This window comes from Solanum pennellii, chromosome 12, assembly GCF_001406875.1.
Source record: "Solanum pennellii chromosome 12, SPENNV200".
Classification (NCBI taxonomy): Eukaryota; Viridiplantae; Streptophyta; class Magnoliopsida; order Solanales; family Solanaceae; genus Solanum; species Solanum pennellii.
This window is the reverse complement of record NC_028648.1, coordinates 61,496,668-61,520,161: the sequence shown is the minus strand read 5'-3', so window position 1 is coordinate 61,520,161 and position 23,494 is coordinate 61,496,668. Positions and strand designations below refer to the sequence as shown.

The window sequence follows — 23,494 nt, the reverse complement described above, 5'->3', positions numbered from 1 at the left end:
TAATGACAAGACTGGAAACCAGCGGCTTTGGGTACGCACAGGTAAAACCCCAGCTCCTATGCAATAGCTCGCAAACCACATAGGAGAGGTAACAGGCACTAGATTGACTACTATTACTCTAAACAAAAGGAAACGAATAGCAACATAAACACTTTCACAGCTTAGCAAATTCAATCAACATGACTAAACAGGACACATCATTTTGCTGGAAAAGATCCAGTCCTCCTATTTACAAAAACTAATCCCAAACTCCTTCAATCACATTTTCGCCGCGTTTTAGCTGGTGTGTCTGTTTGATTGAGAGTAACCTCTCTTGTATCACTATGGTTCTCATTTTTGCGTTTCTTCGAGCTTTTGCAATTATGGAATGAAGTCAGTTCCTCCACTTTCACCTTAGTAACATCAGTCCTCACACCAATGTCAGTTGCATACCTGGTCAAACAATACATTCCAACAGTTGCTACGACTAAGCCAGCTGGACTTGTCATGAATAACTTCAGAGGCGACGAGGCAATAGCTGCCAAAGGAGCACCTATGACAGAGGCAGCTTGACCGCTCCTTCCAAGAGCTCCTTGGTCAAGAACAAGAAGACCTGTTTTGCAGTATAAGGCAAAATCTTCACAGTTGTTCTTGAAGACATCATAATTTCCAAAACCGTTTTGAAGCAAGTACATGGCTCTATGGATCACTGCCTCTGGAGGATCAGATTGTGCAGTGGTGCATGTCCCACCTCGAAGTTTAGTAAGAAAAACTGAAGGGCTGGCTCCATAGTCAAAGCGGTACAATAGCCCCTCCTCACCCAGGAAACAATCCAAGCAAGAGAGAACCACACCACTTTCCTTTTGTTGAAATCCACAGTCAGGAATATTCGTACAGGTTGAAGATACATTTGTACTCGAAGCTGACGAGCAATGTAAGGGAGCCGAGAAGAGAATCGGGTCTCCTGAAACAATATTTTGGTCACGCGTAAAATGAACAACTTTGCTTCCACCAACATAGATTCCTGTTCATGAATTTCAGACATTCAAAAATACTGTCAAGTGACACCAGCTACTGATCAGTTACCAGAATATATATCACTAAAATATGGTTGACTAGCTCAATTCGGTTGCAATACATATTGACGTATAGATGACTGACAGTCTGACAAGAAAAGAAATAACAGGAGATAACGTTTACTGTGCCTCATCCACTAATTACTAGAAAGTGTTATCATGGTATTATATCAACATCAAAGATGAAGTTAGAGTGATTTTCTCATAATAACCCGTTACATAAGACTCAAGAGACGTGCATGTTAACACTGTGTTGTAGAGTATTAACATGACATGCGGATCAGATCCTACTGCTGAATTTTATCTTTTTCATCAGTAGATAATTTTTTTATTATTGATACAAACGTACCAAGGAGGTATTGAATATATCAAGAGTATCCTTCTGGCTCCTTTTATAATTGAAAGAGAGTCCATGAGCTTCAGGATGTTCTTCTTTGTCATTTACATAGTCTCTCCTAAATAAAATTTGAAGATATCTGAACTTTACATGGGTATATTTGCCTGACGCTTTCTGACAAGACTAAAGGTTATGTATTACTAGTCAACCCTACTCTACTAGCGCTAATAGGGCTATGAACGACCCAGCATCAAATATATGTAATAATATCAGCCGAAACATCTAGAAGGGTTCGCTTATAGTCATTCAAACGCATTACAAATGTGATGCTCTAACGTCTGAGCTACGCGGGCCCACAACACAGTTTTCTTATATGTATAGTAATTGACTAAACTACTGGCCTTTCCCCCTCAATAATCTACTCTTCTTTCTCAGTTTCAAAAAAAAAAGGGTAATCTACTTTTCTTTCTATCCAAATTGTTTCAAGTATATAGAGGTATAGTGCTACTACAAAAATATCATCTTAGGAAAAAGTAAAACAATAGAACTTTCAGAAGCAGCTCCTGAAGAAGGATGTATCTTCAAGAGAATTGTGTGATTGCTTGTTTCTTTTTCTTATGCTTAATCCACTACAATTAAAACGAAGAATACGCTTGACACGCACACGGCTTAAGTGCAAAGCTAAGGACCACTGAGATTATAGAGCACCAAATAATATCTAAGGCAAGTTTATCAATCTTGTTTTCAGCAATGTAGGAGATCCAAATGTTTGTCTAGATGAAAGCAGTATGATTTCATTTTTGGCAAGTTCCACAGCTATTGAACTGGGGAGCAATCGTGTTTAAATGACTAGCCTGACACATTAAGATTGTTTCTGTATCAACTACCAAGGAACATATTGGAGGCAGTGACAAAGCTAAAGGGAACGAAGGAAGATAATTTGAACCACCTTTCGGAAAAATTGTATTGCGGAAATAGGGTAACAATATTTCTTTGGTTATATAGTAACTGTTGAGTACCCTTGACTTGAGAAAAGAATCTACTGCAGTGGGTAAGTGGTTCAAAAATTGCCTTCAAGTCAAGTTCAAATCCTATGTGTGACTAATAATTTTTTAAAATCCCTTTATTTAGTTAGGCTTGGTAAAGGATCTCGCTCGAAAGAGACTCTTCACCTACTCAATCATTGTAATATTGGTGTGATGTAAAAGCTGGAGTAAATATCACAGATTGATGTACGTTCATTTCTGCAAATACAATAAAAATGTTACAAAAATAAAGAAATGTTCATCCTGTAATACAAGTGAGTTCTGAATTTCTATGCACATCCACCCTCAAAATACCATGGACCTCAAGATTTTTGAATGTCAATAACATCTCAATACATTATTTTTAGAATGTGTCACCAAGACTTAAAGATAAGTTTCACAGAATGGTGGTTAGAACAACATTGTTATATGGAGCACAAAAGACGAAGATAGTGGAGATGAGGATGACGGTATACTAGAATAGATATGATTAGGATATAAAGTTATACAGGGTAGTGGCTTCCGTGAAGGACAAGATGAAGGAAACGAGACGAAGATAGTTCAGTTATGTCAGTAGAAGGTGTGAGGATGTGCCAATAAGTAGGCATGAGAGGTTGTTTGTAGCCGGAATTAGTAGGGGTAGAGATTGGTTGAAGATGAACTAAAGTGAGGTGATTAGACGGGATATGTCATAGCTTTAGCTAAACGAGAACATTATTATTAGGATAAAAGGTTAATAGGTAGTCGAGTGTTGTCACAAATGGACTTTGTGTGGGAGAGTTAGGGGACTAGGCCCCCTCCTCACATCTTCTCCTTATAATTGCATTATTTCGTAATCACGTAATTTCTTATTCTTCAATGTATATTACTATTTGTTGCTTCATTTGTATTATATCTTGCTATCATATTTTTTTCCTTGCAATCTTGCATCGAGTATTTTTCTTTTGAGCCAAGGATCTATCGAAAACAACTTTTCTATCCACAATGGTAGAATAAAATCTAGTACATTCTACCTCCTCAAACTCCACCACGAGAATGAGACATTACTGAGGAAAAGGAAGTCCACAAAGAGGACTAATACTCCAAATTTTTTTCTGGATTTCAATTGTGTCCGTCAGTCTGTTTGTATTTCCGCAATCATCTCTCTAATCTAAAGCCCAGATGCTACTATACAGAATTACTTAAAACCATTAATCGTGTGCTAAAAAACCCAAGGAACAATTGAAATGGCGAAAAGCGTGAGACTAACCGTGATGAGAGTAAGCGAAGACAGTTCTCCAAGAGTAGATATGGTCACCTGATGCTATCTCGCTCCTTTCTACTTTGTGAGTGAGCAGACCCATCTCTTTCCCTCTCTGCAATCGCCAGAGTTTGATGAAAATGCCGATAATTATTCGAATATTCCAAGTGAGGCTCGCTTCCACCGGGAGAAGGAAACCGCTGCGCCGCCGGTTACAAGTTTCTCCGATCTGGTTTCCTCTATCCTTTTTCAAACTGGACTAAATTTATGTAGGTCTAAAGGTATGTGTTTTTATTATTATAATTGTATACAACAATGATACAAATTTCATACACATTATATACAATGATTGTATAGTTTCTATACATATCCTATAAAAAAAATACATATCATATACAAGTATATATTCCATACAACGACAAAAGGAAGTTAGTGGCATTACCCATAGTCATCGTGATATATCAATATCATTCTATAAAAAAAACCTCTCTAATATTTTATTGTGTGAAACGGATAACTTTACTTTCACCAACATAAATTCCTGATCATGTAGTAGATGGTCACTTCGATCAAGTTTTTGATATCAATTGGACATTCTACACCTCTTTAGCGACAAGAAAATGGATAATTAAAGATTTAACACAATCTTATACAATCATAAATGTATTATATACACATCTTATACGAATACATATTCTATATACATCCTATATAAATACATAATATATACGCATCCTATGCAAATACATATTCTATATACATTCTATACAAATATATAATCTATACACATCTTATACAAATACATAATCTAGACGGAATCTATACAAATACATAATCTACATTTCTATTCAAATATATAATTTATACAATAATTATAAGTATATAAAACAATTATATACAATTTGTATTTGTATAAAATGAGAAATAGAGAAAGGCAAAAGAGACTGAGGCAGGGAATATACAATTGAATCGAATTGTATAAAACGAGAAAGAGAGAAATTATATACAATTTGAATTTGTATGAAGCGAGAAATAGAGAAAGGCAAAAGAAACTGGGCAGGGGAGTATTTTCATTGTATAATTATAAGTGCATATGAAGAAAATATATGTATTTGCACGTGTACATACAATTTTCTCTCGCTTTATACAAACAGAAACACAATTTATACATTTCACTTCTGTTTGTATAAGCGAGAGAGGCGAGGGTGGCGAGCGAGATTAGGGAGAGTGGCGAGCGAGATCTAGAAAAGGAGAGAGAGGGGAACAAAAATATATGTATTTATATAATTTCCTTTGCTTTGTACAAATAGAAATAGATTTTATACACTTGTGTTTGTATAAAGTGAGAGGAAGCGAGCGAGAGATGGAGCAAGAGAGGAGAGTGACGAGCGAGAGTTTGAGGGAGAGAGGTGACTGACAAACAGTTTGCTACGGGACACAATTAAATAAAAAAAACCCGTCTCTTCTTATTATTCTCCGAAAACATACCTAGGTTTTGGCAATCACTCTACTGACAGAGAACCTAAGAGCTACCAATAAGCCTTTAGGCAGACAGCGGAAATGGTAAATGTCGTCGTTATAGCAATTAATTTATTTTATTTATTTGTTATTATATACAATTTTCTCAATAAAAATAGCCTCTGGACGACTTTACACATTTTCTCAAATTGAGTCAAATTAGGAAATAAATCCTCGTTCTATCCTTATTTGGTGAGTAATTTACTTTTCATCCCTCAAATTTTAACAAATTTTAATTTTAATTCTTACTGTTATATTTGTGGGTCTAACTATATACATTTTCATAGTCATAATAATGGTAGAAAAAAAAAGAATTATTTTTATTTTATAACTTAATCAATAAGTTTTGTCAAATGAAACACATCTACGATTAATTGAGGGTTTGAATCATATTTGAGGATAAGTAAAAGTAAGGACCCGTTTGGCCCAAGAAAAAGGGAAAAATTTTGGGAAACCTTGGGATGTGGTGTTTTGTCATATAACTTGGCAAACATATATTTCAAGCATCCTAAGTTCCCAAATACTAGAAAAATTAATATTTGGAATTTTTTAAAAAAAAATTACAGGAAACTTTTATATTTTATAAAAAATATACTTATCATTTATTAATTTCAACTAATATTTGTTACTATCTCCTTCGAAAAGTCTAAATTCTAATTTGAGTGATAAAATAAAAAAAATAAAAGCAATTTGTATTCAATGAATTATAATTATAACTGAATTAATGACAAATTAGCGTATGCGATTAATGTATTTTCTTACATATATTGTTATTGATTGTTTATCAATTATGTTATTAGATTATTTTATAATGGAACATATTTATTATAAAACGATAATATAAATTTATAGGTATTTTTAATAATTTTAAAATTTATGAGTATAAATCATATTTTTGAAATAGTCAAATATTTTTAGAAAAATTGAGGCCAAACACATGAATAACTTCGCAAAAAAATTCACCCAAAAATAATTTATCAAGAATATTTGAGAATTTAGAGTCAAACACTAGCTAAAAATACTGTAGAAGTCTGTTTCATAGGAATGTTTTATCAACTTATTTCTATTTACATTTATAGAAAATTTAAGCCCAAAAAAAACGAATATTTCTCATGGCAAAACAACTCTTTAAATTGTTCTATTACATTCTTTTGAAACCATACTTTTATTCCATGGAAATACGGACAATGAGCTTATATATATATTTCATCAATCTTGGTTTTTCATCTGATGTTCAGTATTCACATTAAAGTTTGATTAAATTAAAATTCACGCTAAAAAATTCAATATTAAAGATAATACACTCCTTAAATAGGACAACTTCATATCCACCTTTAAAGAAATAAATATCTACGATAAAAAATGTGTTTTACATACTAAATCGAAAAAGTTATTGCAAAAACTAGTCGAAAAATTCATAAGTTGTTATCTACTACTTAATAAATTTATTTGAGAACATATCGTCTCTTATTGACAAGTTCACATTCATAAATTCATCCTCAATATATATCAATAGTAACCCAAGGACTCTCAAATCAAATTCTTGACTTCCTCTAGCTATTCATTTTTTGGTAAAGAAAAAACTTTGGAATATTATAAAAATAATATACATTAACAATTATATATACATTCTTTATATAATATATATACACAATATACATTAAATTTTATACAACAATAATATACATTCTTTATACATATACACTCTTGTCAAATATAATTGTATATAACAATGATACAGATTTTCTACACATTATGTACAATAATTGTACAGTTTCTATACCTGTCCTATACAAACACAATTTATATACACATCCTATACAAATACATATTTTATACATATCCTATACAAATACATAATCTATACACATCCTATATTCCTATACAAATACATATTCTATACAACTATTACACAATTTCTATACACTACCTATACGAATACATACATATTATATACAATCATTATAGACTTTCTATATAAATAAATATTATACAGACATTCTATACAGATTTATATTCTATACTCATCTAATACAAATACATACTCTATACAACAATGACACATTTTTGATACACTACTATACAAATACCTATATATTGTATACAACAATTGTACAATTTCTATACAATTGTATTTGTTTGGTTGTGCCTTTTACCGATGTAAAGAGCCTCTCTATTTATAATTGTTTTGTTATCCAAAATTCATTCGAATTGGGAATATATGCAAATTATTTTATCTCTTTTTATTTGGTTTTGTTTAGAAAAAAGAGTTATTTAAGGAAATAAAATACTAATTTCCGAAGGAATTTACACGTTTTTCCAAGTTGGGTCAAATTAGGAAATAGACTCTTGTTCTATCCTTATTTGCTGGGAAATTTGTACTTTTAATCCCTCAAATTTTAACAAAATTTGATTAAAAGTTAATATTTGCTGTGAATTGTTCTTTTTTTTTTTAAAAAAAAGAAAATGATATTGAAGTGTTTTGAAGTTAAAATTTTGTAATTTAAGTGTTTATAGTTGTTATTTTGAAGTTTTAAAAAAAATATAACATCGATGTTTTTAAAGTGGAATTATTGCGTATACTTGAATGTCATGATTATATTAAGGTTTTTTTAAAGGAAAATTTATATAAATATACTATAATAAAAAAAATATTTACCATTTATAGTAATAATATTTTTTCACTTGATCACTTTTAATTCATTTATAATACAAGTTTAATACATATTATAAAGAACAATTTATTATTCACATATAATACAAGTTTTAATGATGGATAATGTATTTATCCACATTTTAATACACTTATAATACAGTGTGACAATTTTTTACCAAACAAACATAAGATATTTCAAAAACAATTATAATTCAAATATATTGCATACATAATTCACTTTTAATACATATTACAGATTTAACAAAGCATTGCTATAAATGGTAATAAACAAAAAGTATCGCTAAAATCAGTAATTATTTTTAAAAATATATTAATTCATATAATTTTTCCTTTTTTTAATTAGATGGGGAATTGTGTATTACTGATAGAGGTGTCAAAATGGGTTGGCCCAATCCAACCCAGCCCAAGCCTAACGGGCTAGAGAGTTAAATGGGTTGGGGCGGACTGACCCTTTTAATTAAAGGATCAATAAAATAGCAGGCCACGGGTTGGGACGGGTTGACCCTTCAACCAAAAAATGAACAATATTACTCTCTTAGAAAGAGTATCGAATGTTGACGTCTATGAACACAACATCAATTCATACAAAATTTTATTTATAAATCACACACTTCGATGAATACTTACAAAAATACATTTATGAATCACACACTTTGGTGAATAATTACAAAAATACATAATAGCCAACGTAAGATTTAGCGGATAAATGTTGATCATTCCATTATTTCTCCCACAAGAAAATAGCTGGTTTAAAAGATTTCCAGCAATACAAGGTAGCCTAAATACTTGACAAATCTAAATTTCTAAATATTATATGACTTATTAATTAATGTTTTACAACTCCGCTTCTACTTCCACCATCGATCACATTTGAATCAATATGTGAGATTATTTCCTTAAGAAGTTCATCTTCATATACAATTCACTATGCAAGATAATATTGCAACATACTTGATTTTTTATTTTTCAAAATATTTATTCATAAAATCTTTATAAATAAAACACTAATTAAAAATATATATAAAAATATTTCAAAAAATTAAGAGCCCACGGGCTGGCCTCAGAGGCTTGCGGGTTAGGCCTAAGAGGCCAACGGGTCAAATAGAACGGGCTAAAAAGCCTCGTTCATAAATGGGCCAAAAATATTAAGCCCAACCCCACTTATTTTAAGGGTTGGATTGGGCCGGCCTCGCGGGCCAAACCCATTTTAACGGCTCTAATTACTGAGTAGTAATTGATGAAGTGATTTTGAAGTTAGAGAAATCAATATATATATATATATATAGATATATAGATATATAGATATAGATATATATTGATTTCTCTTACTTCAAAATCACTTCATCAATTACTACTCGGTAAAGGAGGATCATAGACAAGGTGATGTGACATCTCTCTATGACCTTCATTTGTATTTAGCTTTTTTCTTTTTTTTTCTTTTTTTTAAAAAAGAAATTAATTATTGTATCATAGAAAAATTAATTAAATTTATTACAAATAAATATTTTATTAATGAAGGATCATTTATAACAAAATTCTTCATGTTTTTTTATTAATTTATCTCACTTATAATAAAAGGAGAAACATAATTTATTTATTTTTGACTTTTTTAATTTAAATTACTTATTTTATTGTAAAAACATATTATTTTATTTATACAAATAAATATTTTATTAATGTAGGAACATTTATAAAAAATATACTCTATATTTTTTCTATTTATTTATCTCACTTCTAAACATGAAATCATAACAATTATTTTTTTACATTTTAAGTATTTTTATTTTTATTTTTAATTTATTCACTAGGAGTTACTACTCATGACATGCCCCTCTTTAATTTTTACTTTTAATAATATTCATAACTCTCATAATTTTTTTGTCCATAACCTCTAAATTAAATTTGTAAGTTTATGATGTCTTATGATATTCCTTTATTTTGCCTGTAAATTCATATTAGTTTCATGAAGATTCACATTCACAATTATCCTTTCTCTTTTCATCATATAGGTTTGGTTTGTAACAAAAAAGAAGTACATGAAGTTAAGAAATATTTCATTGCAAACTTTGAATTTTTATTTCCTCTATTTTTGTCTATATAAATTCGTATTTGGTTTGTGAATGAAACTAATATGAAACAAAAAAAAAGTACATGAAGTTAATAAATATGTCATTCTCAAGTCCTTATTTTTTCATTTCCTTTATTTTGTCTACATAAATTCATATTTATGTTCATGAATATTCACATACAAAGTTATAATTTCTCTTCCTCCTCATACTTTTTTGTGAATACTAACATATAACAAAAAAAAGTATATGAAGGTTAGATATATTTCATTCTAAAGTTTTTCTTTTATTTTTATGTACTTAGACATGCTTTCTTAATATATATTTTTTATGTTTGTATTGTAATTTATCAAGTAAGAATGATTAAAAGAATCTCTGTAATTCTTAACAATGTGTTGTCCGTATGCAATTGCTCTTTGTAATAGTTAGTTTTTCAGATTAATTTAGTTTGATTATAATATTGTTAGATTTCAAGAAGTAATTATTATTTAGTATTGTTAGTACTATTAAAAAGATAATATACAAATATATTAAATATAGTTTATATTTTGTTCTTTCTTTTGACATAATTATTTTTAATTGGTATATGATTTTTTTTTATTCAGTTGGTTGTATATAATAAAGAGTTTGACAAATAGATCAAAACATGATGGCGAATCTCTTTATAAAGGAAGATGATAGAAGGGAAAAAATGAAGCATAACTAGAAATTATTTTTTCACTTTGAATTGTATTAGCAACTTAGTTACTTTTGCTAGAATTTTTTAAATTTTGATTAATATAAATAATTTAGCTAAATGTATTATATTGCCAATGCTAATCATTTGATCCTTTAGTATTCTACTTTATATTTGTTATGAAAAAAATTAATATATTTATTTCATTTTAACAACAACAACAAAATTTATGATGATTAGTCATTTTATTATAATTATAAAAAGTAATTGAAAAATAAAATATTATTTTCATGATGTCATGTTTTGTGTATGTAACAATCTGTCACCGTTCTTTTTGCTTTGAAATGTATTTATAATTTTTATGTAGTCATCAATTATTATATTTTCTCTGTTCATTTTTTGTATCTTCACCCCTTATTTTTATTTATTTATTTTAAAAATAAAATCAATGCCCAATTAGTAATACATTTAATGTCTAATAAAATTATACATTTGAATTATTTATAACTCATGTCTCTTCATCTTACTTGTAACGTTTGATATTAAATATTATTCATAACTTTTATATGTTTCATTTTTCGTAAGTCTTATAAATATTTAATTAATGTTTAAAAAGTTAAAATAAGCAAATGTCATAATAAAATTAAAACATATAAAATATTTTCAACATAATACAATATATTGTTATTTCAACATATTATCTCTTATTTCATTTACTTCACCACGAATACTTTATTCTAATATATACATATACAAAATAAATAAATATATTTTATATGTTTAAAAAAAGTCTAGGATATCGCAGACAAGGAGAAATATTAATATTATCTATATATTCGATACTAACCTAAATATTATATTTTTCATATTATCATCTTATTAATATTTTATATAGTCCCGCGAAGCGCGAATATTTTCACTAATTAGATATGAGCTTGAATTACAACTTAGAACTTACAATTAATTATAATTTAACTTTATAATAACTTGGACTTGAATAAGAATATGAATTTAAAATATTATTGACTTTAATTAATTAGAACTTTAAACTTAATTAAAGCTTTAAAATACTTAAAATCTTGTTAATCTTAATATATTTGAACTTAATTAGAGCTTTGAACTTAGAACGGCTCTTGGTGTCATATTAATGCATACTAATTAAACTAACAGAGTTGCAGCAAAAACTGGTAACAACAGAAATCATATCGTCACTTATTATGATCACTTTTTAGCTATATATACAGTACATATACAATTTTTATTCAATAATAATACATTCTTTATACACGTATACAATACACTCTTGATAAATATAACTGTATACAACAATGATACAAGTTTTATCTACCTTATGTACAATAATTGTACAATTTCTATACATATCGTATACAAATCATGATACCAATATCATTCATCAAGAAGACCTCTCATATATTTTGCCGTATGAAATGGATAACTTTGCTCTCACCAACATAAATTCATTCTCATGTAGTAGATGACCTCTTCGATCGAATTCTTGATATTTATAGGACATTCTACACCTCCTCGTGACATAAATTGGATAATTGGAGATTGATTGAATACAGTTTCACCTAACTGTGAATGTATTATACACACATCCTAAACAAATACATATTCTATACACATCCTATACAAATACATATTCTATACACATCCTATATTCCTGTACAAATACATATTCTATACAAGAATTATACAATTTCTGTACACTACCTATACAAATACATACATACTATGCACAATAATTATATAGTTTCTATACGAGTCCTATACAAATATATATTCTATACACATCTAATACAAATATATATTCTATACAATAATGATACAATTTCTATACACTACCGATACAAATACCTATATATTCTATACAATAATTGTACAATTTCTATACAATTGAATTTGTTTGGTTGTGTATTTATCCGATGTAAAGAGCCTCTATTTATAATTATTTTTGTTTTCCTAAATTCATTCGAATTTGAAATATATACAAATTATTTTATATCTTTTATTTGGTTTGATTTCCGAATTAGTTTTAGTTTTGGTCAAGAGTTATTTATGGAAATAAAACAGTTTTGGAAGGACTTTATATGTTTCCCAAATTTAGTCAAATCAGGAAATTAAGATTAAAATTTTAAAATTATCCGAAACTTTTATATTTTATAAAAATACTCATCATTAATTAATTTCAACTAATATTTAATATTACCTTCTTCGAAAAAGTTTGACTTCTAATTTGAATGATAAAATTGAGAAAAAAGAGCAACTTGTGTTCAATAGATTATAAATATAACCGAATTAGCGACAAGTTTGAGTATGTGATTAATGTATTTTCTTGCCTATATTTTTATTTTATTGTTGTTGATTATTATCTATTATGTTATTAGGTTATTTTATAATGGAATATATTCATTATAAAACGATAATATCAATTTAAAGGCATTTTTAATAATTTTTAGAACTTATGGTTATAAATCATGGTCAAATATTTTTGGAAAAATTAAGGCCAAACACATGGCGAAACTTCACCCAAATATGATTTGCCAAAAATATTTGAGAATTTGAAGTCAAACGCTAGCTAAGAATACTCCTCCCGGTGGAAAAAAGTAGTAGAAGTCTTTTTAGTAGGAATATTTTTATCAATTTTATTTCTATTTATAATTGTTGAAATTTATTCCCAAAAAAATAAAATATTTCTCATGGCAAAACAACTAGTTTTTCATCCGGTGTCTAATAGCCAATATTAAAGTCTGATTAAATTTAAATTAACGTCGAAAAATTCGACATTAAAGAAAATACAGTCTTAACTAAGACAACTTCATACGACAAAAAGTGTTTTTGCATATACTAAACCAACAAGGGAAAAGGGTCAGATATACCCCTCAACTTTGTCATTTGGAGCTGATATACCCCTCGTTATAAAAGTGGCTCATATATGCCCTTACCGTTATACAAACGGCTCACATATACCCCTGCCATTACAAAATGGCTCACATATACCCTTCATTTAACGGAAGTTAATAAATTAGTTTAAAATTTATATTTATTACTTTTAACTTTTTAAAAAAAATTATTAAGGGGTATATATGATTCTTCTATCAAAGTTCAAGGTATATTTTAATTTTTTTCATACAAAAATTATTTTTTGACTTCTTTTATTATAATTATTTGAGTTTCTTATTCTTATTTTATTTTTTTTCTTTCATTCCTTAGTTTAAAGAGAAAAAAAAATAAAAGTATTTTTTTTGTGTGTATTGTAATTTAATTTCGTATTCGAAGAAAAAATTTATCGTATATAAATTTTACAAGAATATTAGTGAAACATAAATAAATTTGATTATCAAAATAATAATTATAAATTAGTCATTGAAACAAAAAAAAAGTCAAAAAAAATATATTTGACGATGATTAAATTTACTCATATAGAATTTTATTTTTTAGAAAAAAATAATAAAAATTTAGATTAAATTTTTTTTTTTAATTTCCGTTAGAGGAAAAGGGTATATGTGAGCTATTTGTTTATAAGTAGGGTATATATGAGCCACTTTCATAACAAGGGATATATCAGCTCTAAATGACAAAGTTGAGGGATATATCAGACCCTTTTCCCAACCAATATGTATACAGTACATTTACATTTTTTATACAACAATAATATATTCTTTATACATATACACTCTTGATAACTATAATATATACAACAATGGTACAAATTTTATACACATTCTATACAATAATTGTAAAGTTTCTGTACATATCCTATACAAATACATATTATATATACATTCTATATGATTTATACAACAATAACATCGTTTCTGATTACGCAAAGAAATTAGTTCCTCCACTTTCACCTTAGTAATATCATTCATCGTGATATAAATGTCATCCTCAAGAAGACCTCTCCAATTTTTTGCTATGTAAAGTGGACAACTTTGCTCTCACCGACATAAATTCTTGCTCATGTAGACTTTTTCGATCAAATTCTTAATTTCGATATGATTCTCTTGGATTTTGGGTGTATTTGAATTCAGTCTGATTTTAGGTCTACACATATTATACAAATAACTATTCTATACACATCCATAATCTATACAAATACATATTTAATATAACAACCATACAATTTCTATACACTACCTATACAAATACATAGGTATTATATACAATAATTATATGACTTTTGTACTTATTCTATTCAAAAGTAAATATTATATACACATCCTATATACAAATATATGTATTCTATACACATCTAAAACTAATACATATTCTATACAAAAATTATACACTTTCTATACACTTCCTACACAACTACATACTTTCTATACAAAAATCGTACAATTTCTATACAATATTTGTTTGTTCATGTCTTTTTCCGATAAAGAGCCCACTCTATTTATAATTGTTTTTGTTTTCCTAAATTCATGGGAATTTGGAATATATACAAATTCTTTTTATTTCTTTTTTTATTTGGTTTAGTTTCCCAAAATTAGCTTTGGTTTAGAAAAAAGGAGTTATTTACGTAAATAAAATAATTTTTAAGGACTTTACACGTTTTTTCAGATTGAGTCGAAGTAGGAAATAAATTCTTGTTCTATCCTTATTTGGTGGCAAATTTGTACTTTTAATCCCTCAAATTTTAACAAAATATGATTTTAATTATTCTTTTATTAATAATGGATCTATAACTATATATATATTTTTCATAATTATAATTAACTAGTATATATTTGTTTATACGCGTGATTTTCCCTTAAAAAGAGTGTTTATGTGTTATAAAGCAATTATAAGACAAAATGTTGCCAACATGTATTATAAAGTAACTACATATATACTTTGATGAAAAAAAAAGCCTACATTATGTCATAACAAAATGGTTCCATAAGTATAAAATCATATATAATATAATAAGACTGCCTATAATTAATGTGTGATATAATTAATGAACATTTTTGGACATTTTCTTCTTTGGTGCCATCTTTTATCTTGACTTCCTCTTGCCATTCATTTTTTGATATAGAAAAAACTTTGTGATATTATAAAATATATACATTAACAATTATATACACATTCTAAATACAATATATACACTACATATTAAATATACTTTTATGAGTAGACTTTTTTATATAATTTTATAATCACTTTTGATACAATATGTATATAGTACACTTGCAACAATAATATGTTCTTTATACATATACACGCTTTGATAAATATAATTGTATACAACAATGATACAAATTTTATACATTTTTATACAATAATTGTAAAGTTTCTATACATATTGTATACAATCACATATTATATACACATCCTATACAAATACATATACAACAATAATACAATTTCCGTTACGAAAGGAATTTTGTTCCTCCACTTTCACCTTTGTAATATCACTCATAGTCATCGCGATACCAATGTCATTCATCAAGAAGACCTCTCCAACATAAATTCCTGCTTATGTAGTAGATGGGCTTTTCGATCAAATTCTTGACATCAATAGGACATTCTATAACTCCTTCGTGACAACAACATGGTGGATAATTGAAGATTGTTTAAATAACGTTTTACACAACCATAAACGTATTATACACACATCCTATACAAATAAATATTCTATACCTATCCATATTCTACAATCTCATCCTATATTCCTATACAAATACATATTCTATACAACAATTATACAAACTCTATACACTACCTATACAAATACATATTATATACAATAATTATGTAATTTCTATACATGTCCTTTACAAATAAGTATTCTATACACATCCTATACAAATATACATTCTATACACATCTAATACAAATACATATTCTATACAACAATGATACAATACACTACCTATACAAATACCTATATATATATCCTATACAATAATTGTACAATTTCTATACAATTGTATTTAATTTGTTTGGCTGTGCCTTTTACCTATGTAAACAGCCCCTCTATTTATAATTGTTTTGGTTTTCCTAAATTCATTCGAATTTGGAATTATATGCAAATTATTTTCTCTTTCGATTTTGTTTGCTTTCCGTATTAGATTTGGTTTTGGAAAAGAAATATTATTTATGGAAATAAAATAATTTCAGAAGGACTTTGCAGTTTTTTTCAAATTGATTCAAATTAAGAAATAAATTCTTGTTAAATCTTTATTAAAATTACATAAATATACTATATTAAGAAAATATTAACCATTTATAGCAATTACAGAAATTTGTGCCCTCAAATTTTAACAAATTCAAATTTTAATTCTTTTTATATTTGTGGGTCTAACTACATATATTTTCATAATTATAACAATAATAAAAAATGGGATTATTTTTATTTTGATATTCCAACTATATCTAGATTTGAGCCGAAAAATCTCACGTTAGGGGTAAAACGTTCTCTAAGAAAGACAACTCCTTACCCATCTTTGACGAAATAAACATCTATGATAAAAGATGTGTTTGGTATAACTTCTATTTGTACTACTTATAATGTTGATTTGAGATGAATTTATAATTAAACTACCAACAAAGTTGTAGCTAGGGGCAAATCTAGCAAGGGTCGAGGGGATCCAAACCCCCATCAATAGTTACACTATTTTACATGGCTAAAAATTATCTTTATCAGTACAGTAGATGTTGAATGTCCTTGTCAAGAAACGGTATGAAATGAAAATCATAGGACATATTTGAATTCAATGTCATGTAATTTTCCGGCGAAGGTGAATACAGATAGGATTTCCATTGCAGAAAATGGATTTTTTTACATTACGATATTCTTTAAAGACTCAAAGGTCCCAAACTTTTCCAATTCCCACTACTGCCCCGTGCCATTTATGGCCCGTTTGGATGGGCTTAATAAAAACAGCTTTAAAAAAGTACTTTTAAAAGTGCTGAAACTTATTTTTAAAATAAGCAGTTATGTGTTTGGATAACAGTGCTGAAGTTAAAAAAAAAGTTGTTGATGTGTTTGGCAAATAAGTGCTGATTAACAGCTTTTTAAATCAAAATGTCTGAAATACCCTTAAAAGCTGTTAACATAATAAAAGTTAATTAATTTATATTTTACAGCCATAAATAATTATATTTTGCTATCATTCACATATTTATTTCTCATCACAAATTATTTATAAGAGGAATATAAACTTATTATAGATTTTAAAGATATATAATTTGAATAGATCAAAGAACGATTTAAGATTTATTTTAGTTTCATCAATAGGTAATAATAGTTGTCTATCATTCACATATTTCTTTATTATCACAAATTTTTTATAAGAGGAATATAAATTTTTATTTCACTTCAAATTGGAAGAACAGGGAGAAGTTCAACAGCTATGCCAAACATGAAAAGGGAAAAATGGAAGAAAGAGATGTTAGGGTTATGTGGGTAATTTGGAGATTGTATAAAAATATTAAGGGCAAAAAGCTAAAAATGTGGTCAACTTAAAACAGTTTATAAGCTAAAAAAAAAAACACTCCTACCCCAGTTTTTAACTTTTGGCTTAAAATAAGTTTTTTTTTAACTTAAAATAAGTTATTTTGAGTATTGCCAAACAACTAAATAAGTCAAAAACCAGCTTTTAAGTCAGTTTGACCAGCTTTTAAGCTGAGCCAAACAGGCTCTTAATTGGACACAAAGATTTAAGAAAGATATTCTTGGCAAATTACATATAAATTTTTTTATCAAACTAAGTAATTATATAAAGCAATTCACTAAAATAATATAATTTTATAAAATTTTACAAAACTAGTATAAACGTATTACACCGTAAAAAATTATAAGTATATTTTACTTTTTAAAAATTAATAGGTTCATATACGTTACACATAGTAACATTATATTATAAGTCACTTTTAGTTGAGTTTTACTAAAAGTGGATACTCTTTCATTAGTGGAGTTGTGCTAATTTTCAGTTGTGCATCGATGTCCAATTATGTTGATTTCCTTTAAGTTAACGATGGTAATATTATTCAAATAATCAAATCTTTTCTGATATGAGCTAATTTTCTAAAGCAAATAACTTTACTTCAATATCATAATAGAATATATACACTACGTATTACATATACTTTTATGAGTAAACTTTTTATATCATTTTATAGTAATTATTTTTTATGAATACGTATCTAGTACACTTTCAACTTTTTTACAACAATAATATATTTATTTATACATATACACTCATGGTACATATAATTGTATACAACAACGATACAAATTTTATACACATTCTATATAATAATTGTAAAGTTTCTACATATATCCTATAAAATTACATATTATATACAAATCCTATACAAAGACATATTCTATACAACAATGATACAGTTTCTGCTTACGGTTCCTTCACTTTCACCTTAATAATATCACTCGTAGTCATCACGATATCAATGTCATTCATGAAGAAGACCTCTCGAATATTTTGTTGTGTGAAATAGATAATTTTTACTCCCACCAACATAAATCCTTGCTCATGTAGTAGATGACTTCTTCGATCAAATTCTTGACATCAATAGGACATTCTATACCCTCCTTCGTGACAACAACATATGGTGGATAATTGAAGATTATTTAAATACAATTTTACACAACCATAAACGTATTATATACATACCCTTTACAATACATATTCTATACATATCCTATACAAATACATAATCTATACTCTCATCCTTAATTCCTATACAAACACATATGCTCTACAACAATTATACAAACTCTATATACAATACATACATATTATATACAATAATTATAAAATTTCTATACACATCAAATACAAATAAGTATTATATACACATCTAATACAAATACATATTCTATACAACAATGATACAATTTTTATACACTGCCTATACAAATACCTATATATATTCTATACAATAATTGTACAATTTCTATAAAATTGTATTTGTTTGGCTGTGGCCTTTACCTATGTAAATAGCCCCTCTATTTATTATTGGTTTGGTTTTCCTAAATTCATTCGAATTTGGAATTATATGCAAATTATTTTCTCTTCCGATTTTGTTTGCTTTCCGTATTAGATTTGGTTTTAGAAAAGAAATATTATTTATGGAAATAAAATAATTTCAGAAGGACTTTGCAGTTTTTTTCAAATTGAGTCAAATTAAGAAATAAATTCTTGTTAAATCTTTATTAAAATTACATAAATATACTATATTAAGAAAATATTGACCATTTATAGCAATTACATTTGATATGGGAAATTTGTGCTTTAAATCCCTCAAATTTTAACAAATTTGAATTTTAATTCTTATTATATTTGTGGGTCTAACTACATATATTTTCATAATTATAACAATAATAGAAAATGGGATTATTTTTATTTTGATATTCCAACTATATCTAGATTCGAGCCGAAAAGTCCCACGTTAGGGGTAAAATGTTTCCTAAGCAAGACAACTCCTTACCCATCGTTGACGAAATAAACATCTATGATAAAAGATGTGTTTGGATATAACTTCTATTTGTACTACTTATAATGTTGATTTGAGATGAATTTATATAATTAAACTACCAACAAAGTTGTAGCTAGGGGCAAATCTAGCAAGGGTCGAGGGGATCCAAACTCCCTTCAATAGTTACACTATTTTACATGGCTAAAAATTATCTTTATCAGTACACTATATGTTGAATGTCCTTGTCAAGAAACGGTAAGAAATGAAAATCATAGGACATATTTGAATTCAATGTCATGTAATTTTTCAGCGAAGGTGAATACAGATAGGATTCCCATTGCAGAAAATGGATTTTTTTACATTACGATATTCTTTAAAGACTCAAAGGTCCCACACTTTTCCAATTCCCACTACTGCCCCGTGCCATTTATGGCCCGTTTGGATGGGCTTAACAAAAGCAGCTTTAAAAAAGTACTTTTAAAAATGCTGAAACTTATTTTTAAAATAAGCAGTTATGTGTTTGGATAACAGTGCTGAAGTTAAAAAAAAAATGTTGATGTGTTTGGCAAATAAGTGCTGATAAACAACTTTTTAAATCAAAATGTCTGAAATACCCTTAAAAGCTGTTAACATAATAAAAGTTAATTAATTTATATTTTACAGCCATAAATAATTATATTTTGCTATCATTCACATATTTCTTTCTCATCACAAATTATTTATAAGAGGAATATAAACTTATTATAGATTTTAAAGATATATAATTTGAATAGATCAAAGAACGATTTAAGATTTATTTTAGTTTCATCCATAGGTAATAATAGTTGTCTATCATTCACATATTTCTTTATTCTCACAAATTATTTATAAGAGGAATATAAATTTTTATTTCACTTCAAATTGGAAGAACATGGAGAAGTTCAGCAGCTATACCAAACATGAAAAGGGAAAAATGGAAGAAAGAGATGTTAGGGTTATGTGGGTAATTTGGAGATTGTATAAAAATATTAAGGGCAAAAAGCTAAAAATGTGGTCAACTTAAAACAGCTTATAAGCTAAAAAAAAAAAAAGCACCCCTACCCAGCTTTTAACTTTTGGCTTAAAATAAGTTTTTTTTAAACTTAAAATAAGTTATTTTGAGTATTGCCAAACAATTAAATAAGTCAAAAATCAGCTTTTAAGTCAGTTTGACCAGCTTTTAAGTTGAGCCAAACAGGCTCTTAATTGGACACAAAGATTTAAGAAAGATATTCTTGGCAAATTACATATAAATTTTTTTATCAAACTAAGTAATTATATAAAACAATTCACTAAAATAATATAATTTTATAAAATTTTACAAAACTAGTATAAACGTATTATACACCGTAAAAAGTTATAAGTATATTTTACTTTTTAAAAATTAATAGGTTCATATACGTTACACATAGTAACATTATATTATAAGTCACTTTTAGTTGAGTTTTACTAAAAGTGGATACTCTTTCATTAGTGGAGTTGTGCTAATTTTCAATTGTGCATCGATGTCCAATTATGTTGATTTCCTTTAAGTTAACTATTGTAATATTATTCAAATAATCAATCTTTTCTGATATAAGCTAATTTTCTAAAGCAAATAACTTTACTTCAATTTCATAATAGAATATATACGCTACATATTACATATACTTTTATGAGTAAACTTTTTATATTATTTTATAGTAACTATTTTTTATGAATACGTATCTAGTACACTTTCAACTTTTTTACAACAAATTTATTTATACATATACACTCATGATACATATAATTGTATACAACAACGATACAAATTTTATACACATTCTATATAATAATTGTAAAGTTTCTACTTATATCCTATACAATTACATATTATATACAAATCCTATACAAAGACATATTCTATACAACAATAATACGATTTCTGATTACGGAAGGAATTTAGTTCCTTCACTTTCACCTTAATAATATCGCTCATAGTCATCACGATATCAATGTCATTCATCAAGAAGACCTTTCGAATATTTTGTTGTGTGAAATAGATAATTCTTACTCCCACCAACATAAATCCTTGCTCATGTAGTAGATGACCTCTTCGATCAAATTCTTGACATCAATAGGACATTCTATACCTCCTTCGTGACAACAACATATGGTGAATAATTGAAGATTATTTAAATATAATTTTACACAATCATAAATGTATTATATACACATCCTTTACAATACATATTCTATACGTATTCTATACAAATACATAATCTATACTCTCATCCTATATTCCTATACAAATACATATGCTCTACAACAGTTATACAAACTCTATACACTACCTAACAAATACATACATATTATATACAATAATTATAAAATTTCTATACACATCAAATACAAATAAGTACTCTATACACATCCCATACACATCTAATACAAATACATATTCTATACAACAATGATACATTTTTTATACACTGCCTATACAAATACCTATATATATTCTATACAATAATTGTACAATTTCTATAAAATTGTATATGTTTGGCTGTGGCCTTTACCTATGTAAACAGCCTCTCTAGTTAAAATTGTTTTGGTTTTCCTAAATTCATTCGAATTTGGAATTATAAACAAATTATTTTCTCTTTCTATTTTGATTGCTTCCCGTATTAGTTTTGGTTTCGGAAAAGAAATTTTATTTAGGGAAATAAAATAATTTCCGAAGGACGTTGCAGTTTTTTTAAAAAATTGAATCAAATTAAGAATTAAATTCTTGTTAAATCTTTATTAAAAGTATATAAATATAATATATTAATAAAATATTTACCATTTATAGTAATAACATTTGACGGAAATATGTGTTTTTAATCCCTCAAATTTCAACAAATTCTGATTTTAATTCTTATTATATTTGTGGGTTATATTTTCATAATTATAACAATGATATAAAATGGAATTATTTTTATTTTGATATTTGTATAAAATTTGATTACTTAATTATCAAGTCTAGTCAAGTGATTAAACACTTTGTATTTATTAGTTGAGAGGGAGGATAAAGTAAGAATAGTGTAGAGTAGTAAAAGTCCGTTTTGAAGGAGTGTTTTATCAATTTTATTTCTATTTAAAATTTATTTCAAAAAATGTTATTACCAAAACGACTCTTTAAATTGTTCTATTTACATTCCTTTGAAATGACTTGTGATGTTATTGGTTTTGGTGCCCACATTAAACCTTACTTTTATTCCATGGAAATACAAACAATGAGCTTATATATATGTTTCATCAATTTACTTTTTGATTTTCAATCTAGTGTCCGATTAAATCCAAATTTGCAACAAAGAGGTTTACATCTAGATGTGAAGAACAAAAAGTGAAAAAACAGTACAAATTACAATTCCACAAAACATGATGAGAAGTCTAATTTTGTTTCATCAATCACATACTTTATTTGCGGCA

The 23,494-nt window shown here is 27.2% G+C and overlaps 1 protein-coding gene across 2 annotated transcripts; it reads right to left on the bottom strand.

Annotated features, from left to right (window-relative positions):
- Positions 1–82: 82 nt before the first annotated feature.
- LOC107005548 lies at positions 83–3,949 on the bottom strand. Of its 2 annotated transcripts, none has more exons than XM_027913303.1 (2): positions 3,667–3,949; positions 83–943 (listed from the first exon to the last, which is right to left on the bottom strand). In XM_027913303.1, the coding sequence occupies exons 1-2, from the start codon at positions 3,758–3,760 to the stop codon at positions 255–257; spliced, it is 783 nt and encodes a 260-aa protein (XP_027769104.1). In that variant the 5' UTR covers positions 3,761–3,949; the 3' UTR covers positions 83–254. The 2 variants fall into 2 exon arrangements, with proteins under 2 accessions (XP_027769104.1, XP_015059658.1); XM_015204172.2 differs by having other exon boundaries at positions 83–1,003; positions 3,667–3,943.
- Between the last annotated feature and the right edge of the window lie 19,545 nt (positions 3,950–23,494).

What these genes read in the sequence shown, in the direction of transcription:
- LOC107005548 (XM_015204172.2), bottom strand. Translation starts at nt 3,760, where the DNA reads ATGGGTCTGCTCACTCACAAAGTAGAAAGGAGCGAGATAGCATCAGGT. An exon ending in CTTCGCTTACTCTCATCACG is followed by an intron (nt 1,004 to 3,666) that starts GTTAGTCTCACG and finishes ATTCATGAACAG; the next exon opens with GAATCTATGTTGGTGGAAGC.